General features: G+C 38.3%; 1 protein-coding gene across 2 annotated transcripts in view; it reads left to right on the top strand.

Annotated features, from left to right (window-relative positions):
• podxl2 (podocalyxin-like 2) overlaps nt 1-20186 on the top strand; it is a 109977-nt gene that overhangs the window by 71052 nt on the left and 18739 nt on the right. For both annotated transcript variants that reach the window (XM_039771985.1, XM_039771984.1), the window contains exon 4: nt 14626-14700. In XM_039771985.1, the coding sequence (XP_039627919.1) occupies nt 14626-14700 (75 nt within the window). The remainder of the gene's footprint in view (nt 1-14625; nt 14701-20186) is intronic.

Raw genomic sequence — 20186 nt, forward strand, 5'->3', positions numbered from 1 at the left:
AGAGCCAGATAACTATAAGAATCTTCAGCAAGCAGCTCTGAAAATGTCTTTTGTTTGGGTCTCCATACCTCTGTGAGTCTGACATGAATGTCATGAAATCAAAGTTCAGAACAAGACTGACAGACAGACATTGAAATGACTCCAGAAGAGTGAACCTCAGTGGCTCCACTCCACCATACGCCTGCCTCTCTTGTTGAGTCATCTAACTAAATAACACATCACACATGTGACTGGACCTATGAATAAAGTGACACAGTGACATGTGACAAAATGACAAATGAATACGTCAGATCTGTGTGTTTGGAATTGCATTGTTTTGTTTTGACAGCACTCATGTTTTAATTCAATACTGTGAGATACACTAGAAAATGCATACAGACATACAAAATGCACTTGCAAATGAACTACATTTTTTTGTGATGTTTTAATGCAAAAAAGTGAGTTGTGGACACCAACATTTTGTAAATGTTCAGGCAAAACAAGCTTATTCAGTTTGTCTGGGTTGAAATAAGCTATGAGAATAAACGTTAGAAAACATGAGGAGCTCTCAGCCATTTTCATTTTGTAAAAGTAGCTCTCAGGGGTAAAAAAGGTTGGAGACCCCTGCTCTAAGGTGTAACTTTAAATTGGAGTAGGTGGCTTTAGAATTAGGAAGCATAATGTGGCTACTTACATGATAAAGTGCAGAAACTCAGAAGTGTGGGAGGAAGGAGCAGAACTGTTATTGTAAAATTTTAACAAAGGACTTTCACAAAGGCATTCATTCATTTTCTATGGTAAAACATATCGATATGTTACTTGGCTACTGAAGAATGCATCTTGTCTGGTAATACTTTGATATTTAGTCAAGAATTCACATGAACATTTTGATAATTAGTTTAAGAAGAAAGAATAAAAACCTCTGCGATATTACAAGGCTACAGATTAAGGAATACTGTGCAAGGTATTGCTTGACTGTGCATAAGAACTGGTTTAATGCAAATGTAAGCTGTTTCCAATTTATAAGTATGCCATGGTGTTGGCCTCTTGCTTATGACGTCAGAGACATGAGCTCCAAATGTGGCTCCTTTGGAAAACAGGCCCATACCTAAGTAGAGCCATATAAGATCAGACAAGTGAGGTAATCATAGAAGAGAAGGAGGAGTAGGAAGAGGGAGTCACACTTAGAATGCCTCAATTCACCATCAAAGCTTCCTGTAACAGCAATGCAAAACCAGAGTCTTCTGCAGGAGTGAGAACAGCACTGCCAGGTTGTATGGTGTGGATTGCATCACCCTTATTTTCTATTGTTTATTGTATCAGTTATTAGAATAATGTTTAAAGAATCAAATGTATTAAGTCTGTTCATCTGTTTGCATTTTGCTTTATTTTGCCAATTCTAGATGGGATTTGAGCTCCTTTTAGAGTTTAAGTAAATCAGGGGTGAAGAGGGAAATGTCTAACAGAAAGCAATACAGTAGGAGTAATGCATCAGTGGTTGGTAAGTAGCGTTAACCAAGGTGTCTCAGACTTTAGGTTGAGATTTTATCCTGGGACACCTGTGTGTTGTCCATGCTAAAGCTGTTGAGTCCATATGTGGTGTACTGTGGGGTGACAGGCTTTGCAAGAATCACTCATAATCAGTGTTTAAGGGAATATGGTTGGTGTGTGCATATGTGAGTTAAGGTTAGTGTGCAGGAATAGGCCAACACAAAATGAATTACTGTAAGAAAGTTCTAATAGCTCCATGATAATACAATAGGGATGATACACTGCAAATTTTATTTTCAGTAGCAAAATATAGAATAAGCAACCAAAAATCAAAAATTGCTGAGTGTTCTGTGTGTCGTTACACCCAATCTCCATGAACATGACAGCCTCTTGAAGTACAAAAAGTTTATTTTTCCAGAAAAAGAAATATTATTGCTGTTAATCACAGACATTATAACTTAGTATCATAGCACATAAAGACTAATGTTATAGTTAGTGGTTATAAGACAACTTTAATAATTGAAAGTTTAAATATATTGTAATGGTAAGTGGATACGATAAATAATAATGAAAACAAAACACAAATATATTTAAGGATGTTTTTCCTCGTCCTGAAAGATTCCATTTCCCATGATGATGACAATAATAATAAGTATCATTGTGGTGCTGGGGCTACAGCTTGAATCTCAGCCCAATCACTGCCTGTATGGACTTTATACATTCCCTTCGTATCCATATGTAGGTTTTCTTATGAGGTTTTCTTTAAAAGACATGGGGGCAGTGAAGGGCTGTGATTTTCATTTGTATACTATCAGCAATTACTGTTAATTTAATCTCGTCATTTTCATCCATTTGTGTTTCATCGTTCATGTTTTTAGTGGGAAAGTGCAATGTTGCAGTGTCTTCACAGCACTCTGTCTTTGATGGCTTGTATGTGGAGTTTGCTGGGCTCCTCAATGTTCAAAGGCATATTGCTACACAAAAGGAATAAATGATGATAGGATAATGGGCAAAGCTAAACTGTCACCTGTTAACATCACTCATTGTACATGAGTATGCTCACCAAAGCTGACATGCCTTCCACAGTTGGCTTCCACCCCAACTGTTTAGAATATTAACTCCAGCTACAGTTCTCTTCTGGTGGGTGCTGCTTCACAAAGCAGACACTTAAAATGTGAATTCAAAATAAAAAACAATATCAACACCACATAGATAAACTCAGTTTCTAGCATTGTGAGGAAACAGTGCAGCAGCATGTCAGCCTGAATCAGACAGGCAGACAGACAGACAGATAAACAGACAGATACACAGATATATAGATAGATAGATAGATAGATAGATAGATAGATAGATAGATAGATAGATAGATAGATAGATAGATAGATAGATAGATAGATAGATAGATAGATAGATAGATAGATAGATAGATAGATAGATAGTGTGGAGACTGGCCTGGACACAGACAGGCAGACACCGATAGTTTGTCACCACACACGCATTGATTAAACATTACTTATTATTACAACGTTTAACAGCACATAACCCAGTGGCCCTGCACCAATCACCCTTAGTCCAGGCCTTTCCCTCAATTCCTCTCCTTCTGACCTCCTCCACTCCTCTCCTCCAGGCTTCGTCCTCTTCCACCCGACTCCAGCTGTCGAATGGAGGGAGTCAGCCCCTTTTATCTTCACCCGGAAGCACTCCAGGTGTCCCTCCAGCACTTCCGGGTGTGGTGGATGTGCTGATGACCAGGGCTCTCCAGGCATTCGGGCGTCGCCTGGCGGTGACCACAGGCCCCTATAGGGTTGAGCTTCCATGCTAATTCCCGTGGTACCTATAGCCACCAGGGCGGTCACCCCCTTGAGGTCCGGAGAAGGCGTAATCCCTCCTCCGGCCCTTCTGGGTGTCTCGGCTGGGTGCCACCCCGAGCCACTCGCCACAATAGATAGATAGATAGATAGATAGATAGATAGATAGATAGATAGATAGATAGATAGATAGATAGATAGATAGATAGATAGATAGATAGCTCTTTGTCCCCAATTGGCTTTTTGCAGAAGCTCAATAAATAAATTAATACATATTACTATATTATAACAAATAACAAACAACAATATGCCCTATGAAATACCCACTAGAATGACTAAAAAGAAAGGAAGTTAAAAAGAAATACTTGCTTAAAGATAAAAAGAGCAGTCCCATAACCAAACACAATGGGAAATTGCCATTAGTAGGAGCCCCAGTGACGTTTCTTGACACACTTCAGCCGAATAATTAATTGACTGAAAGTCCTCAAAGTTAGTTTGCCACTGAGAGGATGTGCAGTATTGTATATAATGGCCATTAGCTTTGTCTTCATTCTCTCCTCCACAACTGTTTCCAACAGGCCCAGAGTGTGTCCCATAACTGAGCCTGCGTTCTTGGTCAGCTTGTTGTTTCAGTGGGCCTCTATTGCAGTGATGTTACGGGCCCAGCACACTTCAGTGTAGAAAATTACACAGGACATCCCAGGGTTGTAGAACACGTAGCAGAACATGTAGTGGATGTCACTACCCACATCAAAGGAGTGCATTCTCCTAAGAAAAAAAGGAGTCTGCTCTACTTATTTTTTATGGTTCCTTTCTTTCTAGCCTGTCATTGATTTGGACCCTCAAGTGCCTGTAGCAGTGCACCACCTCTACATTCATTCCCTGAATAGTGACTGGGCAAAGAGGCCGTCACATGCAGTGAAATTCAATAACTAGTCCCTTGGTTTTGCTGATGTTAAGTTGCAGACAATTCTTACTACAACAAAAAAACAAAGTTCTCCACCTGACTATTCTCTGTCTCACCACCCTTATCAATACACCCAGAGCAGGACTGACATTTACAATCAGCTTTCCCAATAGCCTGCTGCCTGGCATTCAGAGCAACCAGGAAAATAAACTAATGGTGAAATTATATAATGTCATTATACTGGAAAATGAGCGGGCGTTATTGCTCTGTAGTGGGCACAAATCCTTTCGGTTTAACGTTAGAGGGTTTCTTGTTTTTGGTCAAGTCTTCACTTGCATCTCGCACTCTGACAGTTAAACAGGAGCGCTAAGATTAGAAGTGCTAACATCTGGTGCTTTTGTTATATATGAAGATTGTTTATAATATACTTTGAATTATATTTGGATGTTGTATGGGTTTTGGTATTTGTTACTCTTATTTATTTTGTTTTATTTTTATTTCAAAATTTAATGAAGTGTAGCCTATGGTCACATTTTTAATGTTTTTTTTTTCCTTTTTCCCTCAGAGTGTTTTTAAATGTACCCATTGTTCTTTATTTCATGATGTTAGTTAATTAATGTGTCTTGTTATTTTAATATTTTTAAAGTGTGTCTCTCGCACTCCGACAGTTAAACCTGATGAGAGAGTGACTGGATAAGCTACACGAAATGTTTTATGTTAATTTTTTTATTAATGAAACACGTATGCAAGTGGAATGATTTGTGTTTTTAAACATACCTGTTGTTGTTTATTTCATGATGTTTGGTAATGAATGTGTCCTGTTATTTTAATACTTTTAAAGTGTGTCTCTTGCGCTCTGACAGTTAAGCCCAAGGAGAGATCGACTGAATAGGCTGCACGAAATGTTTCAGAGTTTTTTGTTTCCTAAGTGCATTGTTTAAAAACAGCGGTGGGTTGGCGCCCTGCCCGGGGTTTGTTTCCTGCCTTGCGCCCTGTGTTGGCTGGGATTGGCTCCAGCAGACCCCCGTGACCCTGTAGTTAGGATACTGTACAGTGAACCCTCGTTTATCACGGTTCATCCGTTCCAGACTCTACCGTGATAAATGAATTTTCGCGAAGTAGGATTCTTTATTTATAAATCGAATATTTTCGCAGTTAGAGTATAGAAAACCTGTTTACGACCTTCTAAATACATTTTTTAACATTATTAGAGGCCTCGAGACATGAAATAACACCCTTTAGTCACCATTACACTCGTATTACCCAATATATTAGACAAAATAAGAGAAAATAAGACATATTAGACGTTACAAATATCATATTACTAGGCGCACTCGCCTTTTAAGGCGATCGACTTTTATCCTCAATTTTTGTGTGCTCCATGTGTACATCAGGGATGTAAGTGTAGAGAATGAGAACATCAAAGTGCCCATTCATAACATCTCCCGAAAACCTAAGTTTTTTTTTTTATCCCCTCAAGTGCCTGTCCAAAGTCATACAATGTCAGCCCGAATCTGTACTGCTAAAGACGGAGTTTCATGCACTAAATAAGCTATAGATGAGAATAAGCAAGCACCATCTCCCCTGATATTTACTACGCGGTGAGGCATTTGTACTCCATCAACATTAATTATTTCCAGAGACATAATTTTGTCTATTTTTCCAGCGCATCTCGCACAAAACCAAGGGTACGATGAGAGCACCAGAACTCTGCTCACATCGCGTCGCTTCGTACCTCAAGCCGCAAGTAGTAAGTCTGTAATAAGCGGAATACCGCTACGCTTTGTACTCACGGGACAGAAGGACAATCCCGAACGCTTTTATATAGTAGATTATTGTACTGTACATTTAATTGCACACAAACACACACAGTTCTTACACACAACCACTAACCTATGAAGGCACGACCTCAGTAGGAGAGTCTTCAGAGGTGGTGCAGTATCTTCAGCAGGTGCGTTGTTGTCTTCTTCCACTGAAGGAGTACTAGGAGTAGGCAGTGGGTGTCTGGGGTCGCGGCTGAAGAACATCTTGATAGGCAGTTGCTGCCACTGTCTTTTCATATGCGTGAGGAGGCTTTTGTAGGGTATTGCCATCTTTGATCATATCCAAGAATTTCACCTTCTCCTGGATAGTAAGCATCTTCCTCCGCCGCTTAGTTTTATTGTCAGAAGGCTTAGAAAAAGCAGCACGTTTAGGAGACATCGTAGGGCTTAGATAAAAGTTCTCAGAAAGTGCATGCGTAGTGACGTAAGCGAGTATGAGAAAAAAATCACGATAGAGTGAAGCCGCGAAAGTCGAAGCGTGATATAGCGAGGGATCACTGTATAGCGGGTTGGATAAGGGGTGGATGGATGGATTGTTTAAAAAAATTATGTGGCACTGAAACATTTTTTGAGTCTTTTGTCTATTGAAGAAATTCAAAGTGTTTTTTTTTTGTGGAAGAGTATTCAGCATTATCATCTAGACAGTGACAGTGGCTTGGCTGTGTTTATTCCTGACTCCCAGTTGAAACTGCACAAATAATCTCTGCACTGTGGATTTCACTGACAACTACTTTTTGTGGTTCAGTGCTTTTTGCACATTTGTTTTCATATAAATATTATAGAGCTACATGGTTTATTTATGAAGCGTTTACATTTATGAAGTGTTGTTCCACAATTTATTTTTAGGTTGTCTTGAGACTAATATTTAAGAGTGAAATGTATGTGTAAAATCTAAATCTACTGTCTCCTCATCCATAAAAAAACTTCAAGAAAAAATGGTGTGTGTTGATTTTTTGAGTCTGTACCTGTACAAGAAAATTGGTGTATATTGCATGGCCTGGTCTGGATTAGACTAGGAATTACCGGCCTGAATAAGCTTCCCAGTCCGGCCCTGAATACACTGCATAAGTGCAGAGTCATCAGAGAGTTTCTCCAAGTGACTTGATGTGGTATAATATTTATAGTCAGAGGTGTACAGAGTAAAGAAAAAGAGACAGGACTGTTCTTTGTGGTGCTCCAATGTTGCTCACATCCACATCATAGACACAGTCTTTGAGCCTCACAGGCTGCAGCCTGTATGACAGATAGTGTCGTGGCGAAAAATGTATCATTAGAAGGCTTTTTACCTGAAAATAAAGGCTATTAGGACTCGGGATAGACAGACAAAGTTTTAAAGCTTTATTGCAATAAAACAACACAAAAAATAACAAGGACTCAACCCAATACGGCCAAATTGAGCTGAGCCCTGAACGTTACAGCAATCAAAGTTTTTATAACAATTTCTTATCATTTTGACCTCGTTCGATTAGCTCATTCTGCACCTGGCTATACTGTCTATTGTTCACTTCAGTTTCTGTTTTTCTTATTCTTGATTGGTTCTTCAGCTGGGCAGATGTTCTTTATTCCATATTTGGTCTTTCATGGTGTCACTTCCTTCTCTAAGCCTTTCAAGTTATGTTATAATGGTGGCCTAAAGCTAAGCTTTAATTAAAAAGAAATATGGTATATGTTTTTATTTAATCATTTGCCTGGCATACTTGATTCGTCTTAATTTCTATGCTAAAGTTAATTTCTAATATATTCTTCTGTAATTATTGCTAATGCCTGAATATACTAATGTTTCTCTTCATGCATTACATCAGTGTGACCTTGCTTACAGCAAAAGCCTTTTGTTTCCTTTCTGCTGGTTCCCCAATCCAGCTGATTTCTTTACGGGCCTCCCAGAGCCGTCTTCTGTCTGAGGTATCGTTTCCTTAGCTTCCCAGCCTTGGACACAGGTATTCTCAAACTCTTATCCTGCTCTAAGCTGGTTTCTGTACATCAATTCTTGTTCTTTTTCTGTTCTTTCCCAGACTAGCAATTCTGCTGTAAGCTTAAAAAATAATGCAATATAACTGATTTTTTAGTTAACTATTTGCTTGACCTATCTTATTTGCTTAACATTCTAATTTATGCTTAATCTAATGTTTTAAAAGCTTTTAATTACTTTTATGGCTCTTTATGTTAATTTTGCTATTTTACGCTAATATAAAAATGTTTCCTTCTACAATAGTCCACCATGCAGGACACCATAGGCTCATCCACCTGCATATCCATGACTGTACCCCTTAACAAGGAATGCTGGATGGTACTGAAGGCATTGGGTAAATCAAAAAACATAATCTTCACAGTGATTTTAGCTTTGTCCAATCCAGGTGTGAAGCAGAACGATAACTGCATCTTTCAATCCCTTATTTGTCTGTTGTACAAACCTGCACAATTCTGTACTATTTTACAATTTCACAGTCTACTCAACTTGCTGAACTCTTAAATGCTGGTAGGCCTTCTTTGTGTCTCTGTTAGCAAATTTAGAGGAACACAGACACTTTAATGACCAACGGATGGATCCAATGTAAAGCTATAAAAAAAAGAAATCCATTGTCGTTTTGAGATTGTCATGCCCAGGAGGACCGGAGGAGGGCTTGTGCCTCCTCCAGACCGCGAGGGGGCATCCGCCCTGGTTATGTTGGGGGCCTCGGGTAAAGGGCTTGGAAGCCCAGCCCTGTAGGGACCTGTGGCCACCGCCAGGTGGCGCCCCAGTGCCTGAATATCCCAGGAGCCCAGCACTTCCGCCACACCAGGAAGTGCTGGGGGGAAGACGACAGGGGACACCCAGGCGGCTTCCGGGTGTGCAGCCGGGACATCCGCCACACTGGGGCGTGGCTACAGAGGAATGCCGGGAAGCAGCTGGAGCCCATCCGGGTTCCTATTTAAGGGGCCGCCTCCCTCCAGTCATCGGCAGAAGTCGGGTGGAAGAGGACTGGGGAGTGCACGTGACAATACTTGTAAATATTATAAATAAACAGTGTGTGGTGGATCCAACGATGTCCATCTGTGTGTGTCCGGGTTCAAGTTCACAATAGATACAAATCTGCTATAAGATGATATACTATATTAATCTGAGAGGGAAAATTGTATTTTTATTATTACCTTTGGGGGTCAAAGCACAGGGTCAGTCATTGTTCAGCACCTCTGGAGCAATTTTCAGAGCTAAGAGCCCAGCAGAGTAGGATCCCTTCCAGATAACAGTGCAGATCCTTAGCTGCCACTAGATAGATAGTTTTCAAAAAGATGTGAAGTAATGTACAATTATTTTTTTATTAATAATATTCAATGTAGTAAATAAAATACTGTTTCTTATGCAAAAAAGAACTATAATGCAATAAAGCAGAAGGAATCACTTTAGGAAAAACACTAAAAAGATTCACTAATGCTGCCCAATAAAAACATTTAAAAATCCTAGGAGTGTTTGATCATTTTAGTAAGCCTGAACTTATTATTAATCAACAGAAGCTTTAACTTGTTGCCGATTCCTGTATCTCGTAGGCTTCTTCCAAGCCTCCGGGTTTATCATTTCCAGTGACATTTCCCTCCTTCTTTCTCAAGCACATTGTTCCATTGAAGTTGGCAAAAATCGAAGATGTCATAGGGAGGCCATGCTGCAAAGCTCTGAAACCTCCTGATGGAAAGGTCACATCTCAGTGCCTGTCAGAGTGGTAATTAGCATCGCTTATGAGTGAAAAGGCAGATTTTCCATAATGAGAACAGCAGCTTTGTTGGGGTGAGATGATACATCCTCCCCTTGGGAGGATTACTGCACCACCCGGTGTTTGATTCCTTCCAAATACTCAATAAACACTTTCACATGAGAATTTCAGCTACTTCCACTGTATAAAAAAATCACTTTTCTATTAAAACACTCGCTTTGACTATATAGTCAATCTCTGAGAAAAACAGAAACTAATAAAGTAGCCTGTGTACAAGATAGCAGTATGCAATTTGGCATAATCATATGCTGTGCATGTTAGGTGACCTGGACATTCTAAATTTGTTCTGTTTGAGTTTGTGTGCATATGTGTGGTGTGTGTGTGTGTGTGTGTGTGTGTGTGTGTGTGTGTGTGTGTGAGAGAGAGAGAGAGTAAAAGGGAAAGAACGAGAGAAAGTGTGAGACAGAGTGAATGCCCTGTCCAAGGCTGGTTCCTGCCTTGTGTCTAATGCTGATTGACACTCCTCAGAATACCATCTATGACCATGAGGCACTGTGCTTCTGGATTACATAATACATGTTAACGCTGACTAATTCAGCTCAACTTTGTAGGGAACAGAGTCCATCCAAGCAGCACTGGGACAAAGCAGGACTCAACTCTGCTATTCAGCAATATTCCTAAAGAATATAGTCTTAACTAAGATTATGCAATTTCACACAATAGTAAAATAGATAAATAAACAAAAGAATGGGTCAGTGTTAGTATTAAAAACATCATTCTGATGAAAACCTGATGAAGTTTTTTTCAATATTTAATTGTTTTTCTGGTTCAATCTGTTTCTTATTTCATTGTGGTCACTGATAATTTAAGTTGATCTTTGCACGGTCGTATCCATATTGTTATTATGTCTGATGGGAAAGGCAAGTGAATTTTTTCAGAATGGACCAGGAGAAAAGCCAGGGTCAATATTCCAAGCTGTAGTCTAAACCCCAAATCAGTCCTAACTTTTACTGCAATCCAAATGTTAAACAAAATTCATGATCAAAATAACAAAGCTTGGCGGTCTATAATTTAAAGTCAAAAACAAAGTGCGACACACAATAACAACTTTAATCCATAATCCGGGAAAATTGAGCGGTGCTGATCTTTATGCTGTTTATCTGATCACAGGTCAAATATCCAATTATAGCAACAACATAAAAAGGACCTACAAAATGGCGTCTCATATGAAAAACAAAATGGCTTCAAAGAGAAGTTATATATTTGAAACATTTATTTACAAATGTCAAAAATTAATTCAGCAACCAAAAATACTTATAAAAGCCCAAATAAAGTCTTGAAAAATGTAAAAAAAAAATGAAGATTATAATAATTCATAACAGCTGTTTATAATCATTTTGTCCATTGCTAGTCACATGATGTGGACAGTACGTTGAAGACTAATTCATTTCAATCTATCTACACTACATGTTAAAAAATATGGCCACACCCAGAAATGTTCATGTTTTTGAAAGTAATTGATAACTTTTTTGTTATCAAGATATCATTAACTGAATTCAAAAATAGACCAGACATTACTAGGGTTTGTAATTGCTATTGCTGCTTGAAATTATTAATTTTAGCGTGTAATTCACATTTGACTACAAAGCCCAATTTTCAATAGTCATTCCTTCAGTGCCCTCACATTTAGCTCATCCCAAATTCACCATTTTTAATTGCAAGTTGGCTATTAGAGAATTTTTAGAGTTTAGTTAGTACAGCTGAAACCTTGTAATTTGTTCAATATGCAAGTGTCTTTCCTTCAGTTGAAATGGACTGGCTTTCTTAAAGTGGATTCAAAAATGGCCTCAGGATTCTGGCCATTTGAAAAGCATTTATCTGAAACTGGCAAATAAAAGCAAAAAAAATCTAATGGAAAAATGACACAAGCATGGAAAAGTGTATCATAGTCAGCATTCTCTGTCACAGATAACACTGATATTTGGTGTGTATTTAAGGAAGAAGGCAACTGAGGACCTGTAAAGTGTTTGTTTCTCAAAGTGCACACTCTGATGTCCTCTTACTGTGTTGTGCATCTTCCCCTTTTTTCTATCCTGGTCAGATTGTCCTTTTTTCTTGAGACACTACTGGACACCTTTGTATGAAATCTTGAGCTTAATGGCAATCTGTCACATGGAATAAAAAAGGACTTTGGCTTTCCTGTCATATAGTAAAGATGAGGTTGATTGATGATTGCAAATATGGCCTCCACGAGGGTGAGAACAGCACTGTCTTTGGAAAGAAATTGTCTCAGGGCAGTACCAATGAAGCATGGAGTTGATTGCATGAAGTATGAATGGGATACCACATTTCAGGAAATAGTGTGAATTCTAGGAGAAATTGAGCATGCTGTAGTAGTCACACTAAACATCAGTATTAAGGGTTGAGAGTTCACATGGAGCATTGAAAATATTAAAAAGGTAAAAATAAATACACACATACCTGCAAATGTAATACAATTTGCATAAACCAGATTGCACAGTTACCATTCAATTAGATGAAGTCTAGCACTTGATTGTAACTCAGACCCTTTCTCACACGCCATCAGGTAGGAGCTGAATAAGACAAAGATGAAAAAATGTCTAAATGAATTTGTGATTGGGCTGCTCAAAATACAAAGAGAGGTGGCAAGAAATGAATAGCAGTGCGCTCTGAAACCAACAGTAAAACCCCTCATCTTAACACCATGCAAGTGATGCATACAGGTGGGTGTCCTCTCAATGCGATCACTTTTTTGGACACGATGCCGATAAGGAAGCACACTAATTTTGACATATGTAGTAAATGTTAGTCAAACATTCCAAAATGAACCCTTTTAGTAAATACTTATGAGTGTTAAGACAGTAGACCTGTGATTTCTGGTAAACTAAATTGAGGTTAATTGAGATTAATGTGTGTCTGTGGATCATCCTCCAGGCTCGTCTGAAGCAGGTATCTTCTTTTTCCTAAGCAGCACTGAAAAGAAACCCCACAAGAGCAACTGACTCCACCCCTTCCTGTCTCTCACCTATAAAACCTGCTGATAGCAGAAGTAGGTTGTCCAAACTAAAATGACTGGACCAGAGAGCAGCACTCCCGAAACTGAATGACTAATTGTGAAATCTTCTACTTCTTTTGGCTGCTCCCGTTAGGTGTTGCCACAGCAGATCATCTTCTTCCATATCTTTCTGTCCTCTCCATCTTGTTCTGTTACACCCATCACCTGCATGTCCTCTCTCATCATATCCATAAACCTCCTCTTAGGTCTTTTTCTTTTCCTCTTACCTGGCAGCTCTATCCTTAACATCCTTCTCCCAGTATACCCAGCATCTCTCCTCTGCACATGTCCAAATGAACACAATCTCGCCTCTCTGACTTTGTCTCCAAACTGTCCAACTTGAGCTGACCCTCTAATGTACTCATTTCAAATCCTGTCCATCCTCGTCACACCCAATGCAAATCTTAGCATCTTTAACTCTGCCACCTCCAGCTCTGTCTCCTGCTTTCTGGTCAGTGCCACCGTCTTTAACACATATAACATAGCTGGTCTCACTACCATCCTGTAGACCTTTCCTTTCACTCTTGCTAATACCCGTCTGTCATAAATCACTCCTGACGCTCTTCTCACCCATTCCACCCTGCCTGCACTCTCTTTTTCACTCCTCTTCCACAATCCCCATTACTCTGTGCTATTGATCCCAAGTATTTAAATTCCTCCACCTTCGCCAACTCTACTCCCTGCATTGTCACCATTCAACTGACCTCCCTCTCATTCACACATATGTATTCTGTCCTACTGAGCTTCATTCCTCTCCTCTCTAGAGCAGATCTCCACCTCTCCATTGTCTCCTCAACCTGCTCATCATCAATCATCATAGTTCATGGGGACTTCTGTCTGATCTCATCTGTCAAATAAACTGGCTTACTTGCAGTGGTTTTTGTTGATTTTGTAGCATTGTGTATAGTTTTTTGGTTACCCTGTGACTTTATTAAACAGGGACATCTGGGTTGGCACACAAAATTTTCCTGCAGGGTCCTGCAGTGCCTTATTCGCCCACAGTTCATATGATGGCTGCTGGAGAGTAAATATAATAAAATGACACTCACCTGAAACGTCTAATGTCTAATAACTGAAGGACATCAGTGTCTGCCTGCCTTCTTTTCTACACTTGCCTATTTGAAATGTCCTTTTCATTAGCATGTGTAGAAGTACATATTTTCAAATAGTCCTGCAGTTTTTTGATTATAGGCATTTGGCTCACAGAGCTACATTGTGTAAACAAATTAGGATATTGTTTTTCCCAGAGAAAAAATGTGTCTGCCCAATGAAAGAAGTCTGCGACATGTCCATGGGACGTTTATTGATATGTTTAGTTTGCTTAAAAGTTTAAAGTGTGAAACTAATTCCGAACGAACCGGAAATTGAAGTAAGGGAAGGAATCATCCCCTGATTTGGAACAAAGTAAAACAGACTAGGAGTGGGAAAACACCTTAAATGATGACGTATCAATGGACCCGAGACTGGACTGAATTTGGAAATGGATTAGAAAAAAATAAAATGTTAATGGATAGAAAGAGCTGGAAATGATATTTGTAGAACTGGATGGGCATAAACAAGTCCTATAATCTGAAAAATAATATATATTTTTATTTCCGGTATTTGATATGAAGGAGAGAGGCTAATTGGATTGTACAGAAAAAGGTTGGCATTGTGATTAGGAACGCATTACTAATGGACTGTTTTGCAGAGTTAATTATGCGCATCACTATTAGTTAAAAAGTTTACTAATTTAAATAATGAATGTCACAAACTAAGGAGCTTTGAAAAGGTGCTCATAACCTCGACTCATATGCCTTCCTGGTATTCCTATTTTACACTGTTTTATCATGAACACCTCTGTGCTTCTTTCTAGGTTGTCTGCACTGACTGGAGTAACTTGATTGGAAAAGGATATATAATACTGAACATGTCAGACAACAATGAATGTGTGAGTTTATCATTACTTTTAATTTTACAACTGTGAGTTTTAGTTTCTGTTTGGTTATCGATAGATAGAAATATTGCTAATTCATCATATCCTTTAGTCCACAGTCTGAATTGAATGTTTGTTTTAAATACTGTGCATCACAGAAACAAAAGATTACACACACCACAATATTTAATGACAAGTGTGTTTGATATTCATTTTGATGCAATACAAAGACAAAGTCATGGCACCATCTTGTATCCTTACCTTGCATTATCATGCAAGCCAACATAGAGCCCCTAATTTCAGTACAAATTGCTTCATCACTTCCTCTTCTGACTGATTAGCATCTCTCGTGAATTGCATGTTCTTTATACCAAATGAAGCACCGCCTGATTTTAAATAGCTCAGTTCAATTCATGGCACAGGCAGCTGCAGCCTTTCCAAATAGTTTGATATCTCCATGGAAACCATGTAAAACCATTTATTATAATCGACATGAACTTTTCTGTTGTCAAGACAACAGAGTGACTTGAAGGGCTCAGAAGAGACAGGAGGATGAAGGCCGGCTATAGATTCTAAGGCTTAGAAACCCTGTTGAACCAGTGGGGAACCGGGGAGACTCGTACAGTTGGCTATATTTTTCACATTGCTTATTAAGTAATTAGCTTAATGGGCTGTGAAGTGAACCTATAGGCCGTTAAAAGCAAGACAACCAAAAGAGCCATCCAGTGATCTAAACAGATCTAAGATAGTATTAGCTAAATAATGTATAGCCCCTTTGAATCAAAACAAATGTCTGATAGTTAGGAAGAGCTTGTGCTAGCATTTTTGCTGCTGTGGGTGAAGCTGTAAGTAGCACCCATCCTCCCCTTTGCTTTGAGTGGAATCATCACTACCAGACCTTAACACAGAAACCTGGAGACACAAGAAAGGAACCAGAACTGGGGAGAGTGAAATATGGAAGGTTTGGATACAAAAGAGTGAAATTTAGGAATGTCACGGGGGTCATTTAAATACTTATAGCAATGTCTGTTTACAAGATTGTATCAGTAAAATACACACTTGAAGAATGACACTATGGAAAGCACGTAAGAACTGGGCTGCATTAGCAGGCTTTATTGATTTGCATTTAAAGTATCTACAAAGAAAAAAAAAGTATTGTGCATTGTCAACTTAAACTGTAAACAAATCATTTAGTTCTGTATTTAAACCGCCAGCCAAAGAGGTGCCTTACAATAATGACAAGATGGTTATAATTTTTATCATGGCAGCAACTTAAACATATTGATTTTTTTTAAATCAATGAAATAAATGAATAAACAAATGTGATCACTAGAGAGTCCCCTAAATGATATGAGCAAAAAATATATTCTTATTTCTTGTGCACACAAGGTAGTTTTGTGTGCACATGAGAAAGTATAAAATGTCTTGAGCATACAGAAGTTTCCTACGCATACACAAAAGTATCTCACGAGCACGTACTAGTTTCTTGTGCACATGTGAAATGTGTCATTTTTTTAAACTCATGTCACTTTGCAGACTTCACAAAATTTTATGAAAGTTTAGTGCAATGATTAACTTTAAACAATCCACCATGACTGTTATTTAGTGTATCCAATATATGCAAATAATGCAATATAATTATCCAATCAAAGCACCACTTTCCAGTCATGGACAGACTATGAAGAACTTTTTTAACATGCCAAGATGAAATCTCATAGATGGTACTGAACTACGGAAAATGATATTTGCCAAGTTTTAGTGTACATTTTAATGTTAGAATTAGAATTTGAATGAAACCAGACCTTAGCAATGTGTTTAAGAGCAGCAGTCCTGTTGCAGTCACGATCATTTAATTTTATTTTACTGGGTCTGTGTCTTTTATGCTATGTCAATTATTATTATTATTATTATGGTTGTTGTTGTTGTTGTTTTTGTTTGTTTTATTATTGCATTATTATCAGAGGTGGGCAGAGTAGCCAAAAATTGTACTCAAGTAAAAGTAGCAGTAACAAGTAGAAGTAAAAAGTAGTCATCCAAAAAATTACTCAAATAAGAGTAAAAAAGTATTTGGTGAAAAAACTACTCAAGTACTGAGTAACTGTTTGAACATCCATCCATCCTTCCATTTTCTAACCCGCTGAATCAGAATACAGGGTCACGGGGGTCTGCTGGAGCCAATTTCAGCCAACACCGGGCACAAGGCAGGAACCAATCCCGGGCAGGGTGCCAACCCACCGCAGTGTTTGAACATAATAAATGATTTATTTTTTAGAAATGTTGTAATAAGACAGACAAAAATATAAAATAATGTGCAAATCCCGCTATTTCCAAATAATAAAATAAAAAATGAGTAAAAATAAATAACATCTTTACAAAATAAAGATGCACAAATAACACAAAGTTCCAAATCTCAGTTTTTCACAACAAAGCTTTTGAAGCGAATACCTACAGTAGGTAAGATGTCTGTCTGAACAGTGCAAACTACTTACAGTGACGAGATATCCTGCACACTGACAGTATAATACTGCATATTCACTTGGTGGTGTAGCAGGTACGCGTCTTCAAAAAAAAAAAAAGGCCAGCTTCAAATCCATAAAGCCGTGCCACTCTCCGTGGGTGCAATTGCACGACCGCAGGGTGTTAATTAATTAGTTGGAGCAAGTCACACCTGCACATGTGGGTGCGATTGTTCTCAATTGCTTCATTGGCTTCCTGCGGCATGTGATTAAGGCCCACGGAGATGGGAGTGTATATATACGGGTCAGCACAAAAAAAGAAGGGGAATCAAAGAAAAGGAGAAAAGAAAAGAGCCAAGATGGAGGTCGGCCGAAAGGAGCTTGTGGCTGCTGAGTCTCCGCCGGCTACGCGAGCAATGGGTGGGTGAGCCAGGAGAATGAGAAGGAGGTGGGCTGAGAGATCAGGACGAGTCAGTCTGCATCTTAACCTCGGATTTTTAACAGATTTAATTATTGATTTTTTTTATCCTTACTTTTCCCAATGATTTTTATGGATTTATATATGTACTGTTTTTTAGAACACTGCACCATTGACACTTTTGTTGATTTAACTTTTGTTTTGACTGGTTTTTAATAAAAGCACTTGAGCACTTTTTCCACCATCCTCTGGCCTCACAAGTGAATTATCCTCATATGTCAGCTCATCTCGGTCATAAATATCGATGGTGTGGGTTCAGCAGACTCAAATGTGGGACCGGCATCGTCACACACTTGCCCTCCAAATAGCACAGCTGATAGAAAATAACATTAGAACAGGGCAGCTTGTGCAAGTACAAGAAGTCTCACTTTACCATGACTGGCTGTGCATGTTTGGTTAAAGCGTGCTTGTTCTTCACTCAGTGAAGAGATAGTTAAGCTTCTCAAGGTTCTTATAGTAAAGCTGTGACCATTTTGCAGTGAACAGGAGCCCTGCATGACTAAAAAGGAAGTTTGTGTGTGGTCATGTGACTGCATGGCTACGTCTGATTGGTGAAACGGAGTCATGTGATTATTGTTGCTACGTCTGATTGGTGAAACAGTCATGCAGTAGATCCACTGGCGACTTCTCTCTGGCAATAATAATAGTGCAATGTATAAATGGAAAAAAGTAACGAGTCGAGTGTTGCCCAATGTAGCGGAGTAAAAGTAGTGTTTCTTCTTCACAAATGTACTCAAGTAAAAGTAAAAAGTATGGTGCAGTAAAACTACTCTTAGAAGTACAATTTTTTTAAAATGTTACTCAAGTACAGTAAATGTAACGGAGTAAATGTAACTCCTCTGATTATTATCTACTAGCTGTGCTGCCTGTCTATGACAGTTTAAAATGTAAGCAATCAACCTAGACCTCAGCGTTAACATTTGCATACATCTATTGGAATGTATTTTGTAATGCATGCAATAATAAAATGGAATGAAATTAAATAAAATAATAGAAATAGATGAAATGAAATATGCAATTCATATGACTCTGCTATATGCCATTTGGTGTTAGATTCGTAAAAGCAGTGTTAATGCTTGTAATGTACCATCTGTTGGAATGATAAACGCAATGCAGTTTATTACTGCATTTTTGACAAGTAGGCATCCATAAAAAAATAAAACTACACATAAAGAAAGCAAACAATTTAGAATATTTCTCGTAAAGCAAAACTCTGACAAACTGAGTGCTGTGCATCCTGGGATTAGAAGGAACATGTGTAAGTCATCTGCCTTATGACCAAGTATGTGAAAATAATATAAAATAATATAACAGACACTTATTGTGAGTCTGAGTGTTCATAAGTCAAAAACTCTATTGTTTAAAGAAAAAAAACTCATTCCACCATCATATTTTGCCACCTTTAGCTTCTACCAAGCTGGCCTATGTGGTAGAGCCGGCTATGTAGTTGTACAAGTTGACAAAAACCCTGAAATATTCAGGGAAAAGAGATCAAGATAAATGAAAGTGTTATGCTAGGTAAGTTGACAATGAGGCCTAAATGGGCCTTAATTACTGAACCTTACAATAAGGAAATGCATATCAGGGTAAATGAATAATAAAATTAAAATGAACTTTAATGGTTAAAGTCAACAAAATCATACCAATGCAAATCTCTATTAACACATTAATTAAGTAAAGTAGGTTATATATAAAGACCAGTAAATTCTCCACGAGCTGCTAACAAAAATTAGAACTTACAATTGATTATGAATTATTAGCATGTATTTGAGGATCTTCTCAATTGTCAGCAAGCATTTCTCTCTCTTTGTTGTTCTGGCATTCTGCATACCCCTCTTGATGTTCAGCAGATATCGTTGCCCTTCTTCCTAATATGGCGTTCTTCAATACATAATCAGCTTCTGTGATTTGATTGATGCTCAGAAGATGTTGCTGCTCTTCTTTTTCGTTCTTCCATGGCACTTGCTTTTGAGATTACTTTTAAACACACAACTACAGATCACTTTACCAAGGTTGCTGCTAAATTATTATTATTTTTTTTTTTTGAATTTCCAGAACATATCATAAGCTTTCAATGAAGACCAAGATCAAAGTTCTAGCTAGTAGTTTGTTAGTAATTGCGTAACTAACACACAGACCTTAGCATTTTATATGTTGAGGAGATTAGAAATACAGAACAGTTAGACATTTTTTGTTTTAGGGTGGAACCAATATCTGATGTGATTCCAGAAGATAAACAAATCTCAAACGGATTACTAATAAAGAAGTATTAGCAGATGTACTATACTGAAAATGCTTAAAAAACAAAACTGGAACAACCCTTGTCCAGGCCAATAATTTAGAACCTAGTGATACTGCTTCATTTCCCTCCTTCATTTTGTCAGGCTGAGTGGCTCATCCACATAATGGAAGAACTTTAGAACCTAATATAAATGTGCAGTGCCATTTCTCTCTAGTATAAAGAGTCTTCACATTGCCCTCAAATAGCATGCTATTTCTAGCACAACAAATTGGATTGTGCTGCACAATGGAAAACATCAGGCTGTATTATTTCTATTTTTAATACT

This window comes from Polypterus senegalus, chromosome 12 (genome assembly GCF_016835505.1).
Source record: "Polypterus senegalus isolate Bchr_013 chromosome 12, ASM1683550v1, whole genome shotgun sequence".
NCBI classification, from domain to species: Eukaryota; Metazoa; Chordata; class Cladistia; order Polypteriformes; family Polypteridae; genus Polypterus; species Polypterus senegalus.